Below are 12,306 nucleotides of genomic sequence, written 5' to 3'. Positions count from 1 at the left end.
AGCCATATAGGCTAGAGCTTCACTGCGTATACACCATTCGGTGTGAGTGTGTCATCAATACGGGGAAGTATCATTTTTCTATGCCTTTTGTTTCTGTGTTGGTTTCTTGGATGACTATCTAGTTTGTGCCTCAGAACCCCCTCTAAATCCAAACATGAGTAACTCGTTCTCCTGATCCATCACCATGGGAACAAGCTCCTGGGTCAAACAAATCACTAGTCCCCTTGGAAGTAATCAAGGCTGAATTGAAAGAAAGATACTCAGGAGTGAGATGTGTTATGAAGACCATAGCCAATAATTTGTTAGCATAGAAAACTTGTTTCTGCTTGTTAATTGCCCACCCACAATTCCTTGAGAGGCTTTTTCCTCAAGAGAGAGTTCAGGTTTGTTAGATTTACCCTCGCTCGGTTTCGTTTTCCTCGTCTTCCTAAAAATTGAGTTAGAAGCAGATTGAGAAGATCGATTGTTTGATATGGGCAAGATCGTTAGTTCTTTTCAGTCGGGATCATGCCCACATCACATGGCATTATGCACCTCCCTAGTGGTTCATTTTACACTCATCGTACAGACCACTTTGATGATAGCCTACACATTGTTACCTCGCTTTTGTACTTCCTGTGGGTGATAAAGCCATTGAGCATCTCCTGAGGTCTCTTTTGTACACAGAATACAGCCCCTTTTCTTGCCACACACACACACACACACACACACACACACACACACACAGAGAGAGAGAGAGAGAGAGAGAGAGAGAGAGAGAGAGAGAGAGAGAGAGAGAAAAAAGCTTTATTACTAAAGGCCAAAGTTGGCCTATGAGACCAAATCATATACAAAAGTGGTGATCTGGGTGTCGGTAAAATGAGAGAAAAGAAAGAATAAACCGACTGTGCCTACTGTGAATGTGTATGAGAGTGGATGGTAGCTCCGACTCTGTGGATAGTGGGTACCGTGTGTGTGCAGCATAGCAGTATAGGCACATGTGTGTAGCTCTGTCACAACAGAAAATGACTACACAATATAATACAAGGCCACATGATGGTGGGCAATGTCCAGCTAAAAGCATACTATAGGGGGTGGGTGGAGAATGTCATACATAGGGGAGGGTGGTCGAAGAGCCTCCTGCCGCGTGGTGGTCCAATGCGTAGATGCATACCTCATCTCCAGGTGGTGCTGATGTAGTGCCCGCATCCGCAATACCTCGTCGTGATATGGTCGCCGTCTTAGATAGCCAGGGACTCGTGGTCTACGACGCGCTCTCTGGGTGTCGGCCTACTGAAGCGTGAGCCCGCTCGTGTGAGTCGGAGGTCTTTGTCTAGACACCTCTCGTTGGAAGAACTCTGTAATAGTCCATTGTGTACTCGCACCTGCCTGCTGTCGTGGCTGTAGAATCTGCTCATGCATGTTAAAAGCAATGGTCAGGAAGCGGCCTAGGTGGATCTGGTCACTCCTCGCTATACACTGCTGGAGTGTATCCTCTATGCCAAACTGAACTATGAGCTCCGAGTAAGTTGGGTATCTCACCATGAAGTGCTCCTCGCTCTCCACCTCTGTATGACAAATGGGACATATACGCTCATCTCGTGGTATGCCTCTGGCTCTGCCCCTCTCAATCTCCAACTGGTGCGAGGACACTCTAAGCTGCCTAATGGCCACCCAAAGGTGATGTGGCATATATCTCTGCATGTATAGGGGGGTCTCAATGAACCCTTGCTCTGATAGTTGTAGAAAATGCTCGCGGTAATGTAGCATTTTCGATGGTAGCTCATGTCCTGGGTCAACCCATGTCCTTTGAATGTAGGTGTGTCATATCTCCTGTCTAATTACCCTATTCTTCTCAGATCGTGTGAGGGAATAGGTGGGGGCATGAGTGTCGTACTGTAGTGGCGACAGTCTATCAATATAAGGCTCGGTATGCAATACGATCTCTGTCCATGCTCTGAAGTCTGTGTAGCATGCATACAGTCTAAAAAAGTGCCTCAACCAGCATAGGTGGTGCAGCAAGCTCGGCTCGAATGATGTCATGTGGTACTGAGGGCTTGCTGCGAATGAGTCTAGAGATCATGAGTATCTGTGGTCGCTCCACTAGAGTCCATACTGAAGCAGCTAGCCCTGGGCCCCGTATCGCAGCCCCATACATGAGTGCTGGTGTGACCAGTGTATCAAATAGCCACCCCTTTGTACGGGGCTCCTGAAAGTGTGCTTGATGGCACTGCCTCTCCATCAATGCCAGTGCTGAATACCCTCTAGTGAGTCTATCTCTAGCTGCCTGTGCCATCGAGAATGCCCCTGATGCTGCTGTGAAGGTCACGCCAAGGTAAACATATGACCCTGTAATCTCAATGCTCCCTCCTGCTACTATAAATGCACTTTGCCTCCTGACCTGTGCTGAAGTATGAAAGATAAGAACCTTGGTTTTACCAAGGTTTACTGAAAGCCCTCGCTGTAAGCAAAAATCATCAAGCGCTGAAAGATGTTGCTGTAGCCCCTCAGCAGACTTTGCTACTAGCACTATGTCATCCGCGTAGAGCAATATGTGTACTGTAGTCCCACCTATCTCCACTCCATCTCCTCCTCTGTGCTGAATGAAGTCCACAATCTCATCAATATAGAGTCCAAATAGTGTAGGTGAAAGAGGGCACCCCTGTTTCACCCCAATGGTGCTAACAAGAGTGTCTGATATACCTCCTGGACATCTGACTCTGCCAGAAACATGCTCATACAATGCATATATCCCCCAAATCATCTCCTCACTCACACCCAGATCCATCAGTCGTTTGAATAACCTCTCTCTAGGTACTGTGTCAAAAGCTTTGCGGAAGTCCACAAAGCAGCAATATAATCTCCTCTTCTTCGCTCAAGTCTGATCAATCAGACATCTAAGAGTGAAGATATGTTCTATGGTAGAGAAAGATCGCCGAAATCCTGCCTGGCCTGGAGCTCTAAGACCCTCCGTCTCAGCTAGAGTGCTCAATGCCTTCTCCAATATTGCTCCATATAACTTGGCTAGCATGGGCCCTATCATTATACTGCGATATGTGCCCGGGTCCATAACATCCCCTGACTTGTGGATAGGCACAATGGTATGCTCTGTCCACGAGTCCGGGAATCCCTCTACTAGAGCCCTGTTGAAGAGGTGATCAATAAGTGGTGCTAGGGTATCTCTCCCATAAATCAAATGCTCTGCCTGTAATCCAGACTGATCTCTGGCTCGTCCATGCTGGAGGTGTGAGATGGCTCTGCTCACTATATGTGATGTAAAGAATGATGCTGTAATCGGTCATGGTCTCTGTGGTGTGGGTATAGGTGGCTGCCTTGGTATCTGGTAGAGGTGCTCTGCATAATCATGCCAAAGGTGAGGATCATGTATAGATGTCGGGCGCCCTCGCTCACGGATGCGTCGCCAGGCCTCTCCACTATCTCTACTCATGAGCAAGTGATATAACTCCCAATACTGACGTTCTTCCCATTCCCCCTTTTTATGGCGGATAAGGGACTGCATGCGCCTTTGTGCCTGTCTGTGTGTGATCTCGCCACGAGCCTCTGCTGCGCGAAGACCTCTGCGGAGCTCACGGCAATCATCATCATACCAGCCATTCTGTGGCATAGACCCCACTCGAGATGGGTGTGTCTGAGTGCTATGAGGAAAACTATGAAGAGCTGAATCATGGAGAATCTATGTGAATTGTGTGGTAAGTGTGTTGATTGGGGCATGAGGGTCAAGGGAGAGCAAGCGTGAGTGGAGATGATCAATGTAGACATTTAAAAGCTCATGAGTAAAGTGGATCGTGGTGTGAGTGTGTGTAGGAGGTGGAGTGTCAAGTGAGACGGAGGATGAGAGTGCAAAGCTAAGAAAGGTGTGGTCAGCTCCCAGTGGGCAGCGTCCAATACTGAATGACTGTAATAAGTGTGCAGCAGATAGAGGTCCCAAGACGTAATCCATAGTGCTCCCCCCTCCTCCATGTGGGAAGCAAGTCAGTCCGGTAGAATCTGGTCATCGATGCATCCCGTTATAAATAACGAGATGGTGTCTGCTGCCCAACTCTAGAAGGTATCTACCATATCCTGTGGTATCCTGGCCTGTGTCGTCTGAAGACCTGCCGATCCCCATCTCCTCCGGGTCAAGATTCCTCATAATATCGGGCTGCTCCATGTCATATATCTCACACTGTCTGGTCTGGGTGCGCCCGTTGAAGTCCCCCATGAGGAAGACTTCTCCGAGTGTGGAGTAATGTAGGATATCCTCTGATAGAGACGCGTATGGGGAGTCACTATCTCTGACCTATCCCGCACCCTCCTGACCAGCGTATCTAGATCCACGTGGAGGAAAATAGCATAAATCCATCTCTGATGTGATATCGCCAGACGTACCCATAGATATCTGGCCTCCTCATCCCTGCTCATGATCTGAATGTGACTCTGTAGAGTATGTCTAAATAAAATAGCCACTCCCCCCGACTCTCTAGCTGTACTCTGGCGTGTAGTATGCCTGAAAGCTGACTCCCACTGGAATCCGGTAATACGAGGTAGTCCCCTCTCCAGGCCCTCATGAGTCTCTGTGATACATATGAAATCATGCCCCTCCATGACCTCCTCTAGCATGTCTGGCCGCGTCCATAGAGAGCCATTGCAGTTCCATACTGCTCCTCTAATCAATATCTCTGGTGGTACTGATGTCTCATAGGCCACGTGGCCCTATTTAGTAGGGCGACCATCGATAAAGACCCTACCATCACGGTAGAAGGCCTTTCTACCCTCCCTCCTGGCCTGTAGGATTTGGGGCATGCATGCTCTCCTATGCTCAATCTGCATCCTGGTCAAGTCCTCATCCATATATATGGTCTCACCGGGCCGCCCACGTAGTATGGCTCGCTTTCGAAAGAAAGCAAGTCTGTCCTCCTGGACTGCATCTGTAAAATAAGAGCTCTAGATCTAGTTGCATCTTTCCCGGCTCTCCAGACCCGTGTGAATGGCATGGTCGTGTATCCCATGCTCCGACAAAACTCCTGCGCATCTGAATCGGGTGAAGCCCCTTCTGGGAGTCCAGTAATACGCACGTTTAGCCTGCGTGCATTACGTAGCTTCTTCTCTTCCAGTGTGTCCTGAACCCTTATCACATCTTCTTTCGCATTCTCTTCCCGCACTTCTTTCTTGATGTTTTTCTTTACTACCTCGATCCAATTCCCTTGCTTTGCATCTAATTCGTGTATCATGTCTTCCTTGAGCTCCACTATGCACTCTTTTTTCAGTCTTTCTTTGAGTTCCTCTATTTGGGCAGGAGACACAGAGAGAGAGAGAGAGAGAGAGAGAGAGAGAGAGAGAGAGAGAGAGAGAGAGAGAGAGAGAGAGAGAGAGAGAGAGAGAGAGAGAGAGAAATGAAATGAAATGTTATATTAACGTCTTCAAAAGGCCAAAATGACCTATGAGACCAATCAGTTACAAAATAGTGAATCTAATACCATGTCTGGGTACAAAAGAACTAGAAAAGAACTAGAAGTGGAACAAAATACTACTACTACTACTACTACAATCTAAAACTACGTGGGTGTAGCAGCTGATACAATAGGTACCCGGTAAACTGGATGTAACAGTGTGTGAAACAAAGATGCAAGAAATGGTGAGGATCCATCCTCATCTGCACTCTGGATGTCGAGAGAGTATGGCTCGAATCTTCTGTTGTAGTCTCCGTCGATGCTGTGTAGCTCCTCTCCTCAGTCGCGGTCGTCTGTATCTCTGTAGCTCCAATGCTCGGTCGATGAGAGTGCCAGTAGTGGTCGAATGAGTGTGGGACGAGCTCTGCAGTGGTGGCTGCTCCTCTGGCTGTCCCATATCTAGTGAAAAGAAATCTGTAATGTGTCTCTGGGACTGAGATGAGATGAAATGTTATATTAACGTCTTCAAAAGGCCAGAATGACCCATGAGACCAAACTGATACAAAAGTGGTGAATCTGTTACAATGTCTGGGTACCTTAGTACTAAAGTACTAAGTGTGAAAAGTGTGAAAGTGTGAAAATAAATGTGAAAAACTAAATACAAAGTATTAAATAAACTTCTTAGGAGCATTCTAGTTGTCTGGCTAGAATGCTTCTAATCCTTTGTTGTAGTCTCCTCCGGTGAAGTGTGCTTCTGCATCTCGGTCGTGGTCGTCTCGATTTCCTAAGCTCAATCGCCTTGTCAATGAGGGTGCCTTTGGTATGAATGTGGGTACTCCTTTGTACTGGCTGCTGGCCTCTTGCTTCTCCTTCCACTCCTGCTTCTCTCGATTCGAAGAAATCTGTGATCTGCCTCTGAGGCTGTAGTGCTCTTTGTCTTCTCATTAGATTGTCCCTGTGCCGATGTAGTTCCAGTAGGTACAAGGCTAAGCATCTTTGATCTTGGTATTGCATGACTCTATCTAGAGGTCCAAAGCCTTCTTTAAATAGGCAATGGAAACGCCCACGTATCTCATAGTATACGGTGCAATGGCATATGTAGTGTAATTCTGTCTCCGGCTCCATTCCGCATAACTTGCAAATTTTGCTCTCAGGTGGGATTCCCCTAAATCTGCCAAATTCAATTTCCAGCCGGTGTGAGGATGTATGAATTTGACCAATAGCACATCTCAAACCATGAGACAGGTGGGTATCCATGTAGCTCGGGCGAATCACAAATCCATCTTCAGATAGCTGTAGGAAGTTTTCTTTGTAGTCGGCCATCTTCGTGCCCAATTCTTGTGTAGGGTCTACCCATGTCCTCTTAGTATTCAACTGTATAAGATCCTGACGGATGATTTTATTAATCTCCGTTCGTGTAATTGCCAGTGATGGAGCCTCAAGAGTGTATTGGAAGGGGGGTAGTCTTTCCATACTGAACCCGTGTCTTTGAAACCACGAGGACAGTTGCGCATACCAGCATGATGTATCCCCTTTCATTGCTAATTGTCGAGAGGATCCGAGGGCCAGTCTAGTATATCGGCAATTATTTGTATCCCACAAACCATGTATAAAGGACACTGATCTGGTAAGAGCTTCAATTTCTATCGGAGGGGCAGCTAGTTCCGCTCGGGTAATCGCGTGTGGTACGGAGGCCTTGGCTCTAATCATTCGGGAAATCATAGATACCAAAGGTCTCTTTATTGACTTCTAATTATCCTGATCCACAGATGGTCCCCAAATCTGGACCCCATAAAGCATAGCCGAAGCCACCACAGTATCAAAGAGCCAAAGTTTTGTTCGTGGTTCCTGAAACTGCACTTGTGAACACATCCTCTCCAACCCTCCCAAGGCCGCAGAGGCTCTGGACAATCTAGCATCCGCTGCTTTCTTAAGAGTAAACTTCGGTCCTGCAAATACCACACCAAGGTATGTGTATGCATCTGTGTACTCTACTGTATCCTGGCCATATGCAAATGTAGGTGCCGATCTCCTAACCCACTGCGGTGTGGTGTTAAACACCATAACTTTGGTTTTACCCAAGTTTATACCGACAGTCCACTGTCCTCCGCGAATTTATGTAATGCATCTAGCTGCCTCTGCATTCCATCTGGTGATTCTGCTATCAATACAATATCATCTGCATACAACAACAAAGGGATCCATGACCCTGCAAGTTGAGCACCTCTGTCACCCTCTCTATCAATGTAATTTGATACCTCATCTATGTACATACCAAATAAAGTAGGGGACAGTGGGCATCCCTGCTTTACTGCAACAGTGGAATGAACAATGTCGGAATCCCCTTCTGGAGTACGTACATAACCAGTTACTGACCTGTATAAGGCCATGATCCCCCAAATAATCTCTTTGGGGACCCCTAACTCTTGCATCCTGCGCATCAATCTGGCCCTTGGTACTGTATCAAAAGCTTTCCGAAAATCCACAAAGCAACAATACATCCTTCTCCCGCTTGCTCTTCCTTCCTCAATAATGGCTCTGAGCGTAAGAATATGATCTAACCCCTCCTGAATCCAGCTTGTCCTGTTGCCCTTATGCCGTCATTCTCTGCCCACCTACTCAATTTTTGTTCAAGAATGGATGCGTATAGTCGGGTCAATGTGTGACCTACCATAATGGTACCGTAGTTCCCGGGTATCATAGGATCCCCTGACTTGAAAATAGGTACGATAGTAGATAATTTCCAAGATTCAGGTAATCCTTCACACATGACCCGATTAAACAGACGAGCAAGGACTTCTGAAAGTAGATCCCTGGCATGGATCAGATGTTCTGCTACTAAACCATCATGATCATATGCTCTTCTTGTCTTCATCTTATCAATGGCTTTTTTCACCATTTCCGTAGTAAAGAAAGTACTAGTAGCAGGGCATGGCTCTAGCGGATGTGGTAATGGAGGCTGTCCAGATACTATATATAATGATGTTACATATTGACCCCAAATCTTAGGAGAAGTAATTGTCGGAGGCGGTGAGTGCTCGTGAAATAAACGCCAGGCCTCATGTGAGTCTTGACTCAAGAAGAGCTGATATAAATCCTTCTCCAGTTTGGCTAAAAATGCCCTTTTCTTGCGTCGTACTATACGCCGAAGAGCAATCCAAGACTGCTTATATGTGATGATCCCAAGTGTAAGCTCTTTTTGGACCTGGGTTCTCGTCTCTCTGCATTTCTCGTCATACCAACTGTTTTGAGGCATGTTCCCAGATCCTCTCTTCTGATTAGGTTGAGTATGTGGGTATGCCTCTTGTGCTGCTCCATGTAGTATCTCTGTTAACTGAGAAGTAATCTCCTCTATAGTATATACTGGCTCGGCTCCCCACATCCTATTACAGATCTTTTCCACATAGATTGAATCAGTCTTTGGCGTGAAAGTATGTCTTGTGTGTGTCTTCTTCCTTTGTACTTGAGAGGCATTGTATTGGAAGGAGATTGATAACGTCAAGAGAGCATGATCCACTGCAATCGCAACCGGTCTGGGTCCCACCTTAAAGTCCTCGATACTAGAAATAAAGCTTGGTGAAGTCATGACATAATCCACTGTACTGGCCCCATGCCTGTGCGGGAAGTGTGTGAATCCCCCAGATAAAGGGAACTTCTCTAGACCATTAAGTATGGCCAAACCATGTATAGTTGCCATCTCCATCAGATGTCTCCCATATTCAGTGTGTTCTTTATCCTGTGAGTTTCTAGTAAGCCCCCTCTGTGATAAATCCACTTCTCTGAGCATTTCCTCAGAAGTATCATAGAATATTGCTTGAGAGTTGGCCGTTCTGGCATTAAAGTCTCCTAACAGAACGATGTCTCCATCTCTAGAGAAACTCCCATATGTCATTATTCAATATGGAGAAAGGGGAGTCCTTTAGGTGAGGAGTAGACTGATGTACTTGGAGGGAAGTAGCATATAGCGATATATAGAAATCTACCTGTCTCGTCTCTCATTCTCACCCACATATACCTTGCTTGCTCATCTTTCCTGATAATCTGTAGTAGTGGTTTCAGCTCCTCTTTAAATAAGACTGCTACTCCTCCTGAACCCCGGCTACCCCATAGAGATCTCTTGTCTGGTCGACCAGCTGTTTCCCATAAATAACCCTTCACATGTGGCATAAGCTGTCCCGGTATCTGGTGTGTCTCTGAGTAGAAAACTATGTCTCTGTCCCTAAAGCTGTCTTCAAAGGCACCTCATCTAGCCTATATGATCGATTACAATTCCATGCCGCTATCCGGAGCGTCGCCCCATAGGTCTCGCACCGTCATGATGAGCGCTTTTCCAGAACCACTACTTCCCCTCCTATAAAAAGCGATTTTCCCCTTTTCTCTTGCTGCCCTGATCTCTGGCATCAACTCTTGCATGTGTGCCACTTGTGCCAATGTAAGGTCATCTCCCAGGAAAATACCGGTTTTTTTAAGGGTTGGCCTCTTCTTTAGAAATTCTTTCCTTATTTCTATATTCGGGAAGCGGAGAATAAGTGCCCTATCCTTTACGTTTCCCTTCTCATCGATTCCTTTCTTGCCCACTCTCCATGCACTTGTGTGAGTAGGCTCTGTGATGCCCATGCGTTGTAGCAGTTCCTTCACTTCTTCATCTACATTCTCTTTGTCTTTGACTCCTGTGACCCGCACATGCAGAGCCCGATTCTTCCTTTTCTGCTCTTCCTCAATCGTCATATTAATAATGGTGGAGGTAGGTGCGGTCTCGGGCATCTGGGCCTTCCCTTTCTTCGCATCCTCAATCCATTTCTCTGCTTCATCAACCTTTTCTTGTGTCTTGAAAAGATGTTCCGCGCATGAAGATGCCGTTTTCGATTTCTGTTCATCTCCTTCCCGTAGAGCTTTCATCTGATCCTTCATGTCCTCGAGCTCCTTCAGCACCGAAGGTTGGTCGTCTCCCTTCTCCTTAGTTGCAGATTTGCAAGCCGCAAGTTCTCCTTTTAGCTCCTCGATTATTGTATCTTTTTCCCCATGTGCTTTTCCATATTTGTTCTCCATGCTTCAAAACTTGCTACTGCCTCATCGAGTTTCTTTTGCATTAACGCATTCTGTTACATTTACTTCGGCCTTGATTAGGTTTCGTAATTCCGTTTTCAAGATCTGAATTTCCTCATTCTGTATCCCCCGGATCTCTCTCCTTAGTTCTCTCATCATGTCTCCATACATGGAGTTCCTGTAGCTCTCAGCGCTCGCGTGCATTTCCTTCCTGATGTCATCCCTCATATAGTTTAGCTCTGATTTGAGCATCACCTGGACCTTCTCCATCATTAGCTCATCATATATCCTGGAGGTTTTCCCAACTCGTAAGGATCCTGGTGATAGTACAGAGATAGATAGTACAGTATCTCTGTTTCTCCGTTTAAATGTAGCTGTTGTTTTTTTTGGGGTGGTGTAGCTATCTACATCCGGCCCTTCCCCTTCGGTAGGCGGATCCATCGAACCCGAGCCACAAATGTGGGGTAGGGTTGTAAAGACTGCGTGGGAGCTCTTACAACCTTGCAGCCCCCTTGGACAAATGCAATTTGCACACACCCCTCCCTCGCTCGCTCGCGCGCGTGTGTGTGTGTGTGTGTGAGAGAGAGAGAGAGAGAGAGAGAGAGAGAGAGAGAGAGAGCCCATCTTACAGGTCAATTCTTGCAAGTGGAGGTTGATGGACTTTTTGGACGAGATGTGCTAGAGTTTCTCGTGAAAAGTGATGTGGTAACTTACAGATCACTGGCAGAGAAGGTCCTCTATGTTTATCCATTCACTACCCCAATCACTGATTTTGGAGCTCAAGAAAAGCGAATCAAGGCCATCGAGCAAGAACTTGGTTGGATTGCTCCCTCTTGGGATTCAGATTATTGACATCCTGCTAAACTGTGTCGGGTACACAGCTTTCAAGTTTTGTGTCCAGTCTGCATGTACAATAGCTGATAAGAATTGGAAGCAATATACATTTACTTTTGAATGCATGATGTGCAGCTGGGCAGCAAGGCTTTGAGGAAAGAGAGCATGGTTCCAATTGAGTGCAAAGAGGTTTATGTCTTCCAGAAGTAATGATTGTAGTCCTATGGTTTAAATATAATCAGTCCATCCCTTGCCAGAACGCTTTAATAACGTGCTTAAGGTAGTCTTGCATCAGGCTTGATTTTGGACAGGCACCTTTGCCCATAAAATTACAAGGATTTTACGTTTTCAATCGTAAATTAGTGTATTGTTTTGCAAGGTAGCTCACATTTTCACCCATAAAAAGCAGCTACAATACCCCAAAACAGGTAAATTTCCAGTGCAAAGCAACCCTGCTTGCATGTGTAAGACTGAGCCTCATGTGTGAGACTGCAATCATACTGGGATGTCTGTTGTAAGAACTGCAATTGATTGTATTAGTTGATTTTTCTGAATCATGACTAGATAAAGCAGTACCTTACTCAAATGGAGATGCCATGAATTGCACGACAGATGGAGAATTCACGGAAGATGTAGCAGTTGATGTTATCAAAATATATGTAGTTTGTGCCTGAAATTAGTGTCAATACTTTATAACTAATGTCCTTTGTGGGACCAAGGGTCCCCTTCACTCCATGGTATTTGTTGTAACTTTTGGGCTGTGGTGCTTGGCTTGCACTTCATAGTGTGAACTATCTCCTTCAATTGGGGGGCCTCCTCATAGTGGGAACTTTCCCCTTAATTTTGTGGTGGTGGTTGCAACTTCGGCTTGCTTTGGTTTTGGGGCGGTCGGTTTTCGATTCTCTCCCCCTCTCCATTGTGCCAATGTCATCTCTCTAGGCTCTTCTGCTCTACTCCCTCTGCATGCAATGACATAATGGCCAGAGCACTTTGGACGTTTATTATCTCTAAGCAAATTTCTGCCATGGCTTCATCACTCATGTATGTTGTGGATTCC

The 12,306-nt window shown here is 46.1% G+C and overlaps 1 protein-coding gene across 2 annotated transcripts in view; it reads left to right on the top strand.

Moving 5' to 3' along the window:
* Window positions 1-11,608, top strand: part of LOC147454170 (thylakoid lumenal 17.9 kDa protein, chloroplastic-like) — a 52,684-nt gene extending 41,076 nt beyond the window's left edge. The window contains exons 4-5 of one of the 2 annotated variants that reach the window (XM_086516196.1): window positions 11,047-11,288; window positions 11,385-11,608. In XM_086516196.1, the coding sequence (XP_086372322.1) occupies window positions 11,047-11,267 (221 nt within the window). In that variant the 3' untranslated portion in view covers window positions 11,268-11,288; window positions 11,385-11,608. Of the gene's footprint in view, window positions 1-11,046 lie in introns of both variants that reach the window. The other variant, XM_086516195.1, reaches the window with a different exon arrangement.
* The last annotated feature ends 698 nt before the right edge of the window (window positions 11,609-12,306 follow it).

This window comes from Adiantum capillus-veneris, chromosome 7 (genome assembly GCF_014529385.1).
Source record: "Adiantum capillus-veneris isolate H3 chromosome 7, ASM1452938v2, whole genome shotgun sequence".
Classification (NCBI taxonomy): domain Eukaryota; kingdom Viridiplantae; phylum Streptophyta; class Polypodiopsida; order Polypodiales; family Pteridaceae; genus Adiantum; species Adiantum capillus-veneris.
This window is presented reverse-complemented; position numbering and strand designations above follow the sequence as displayed.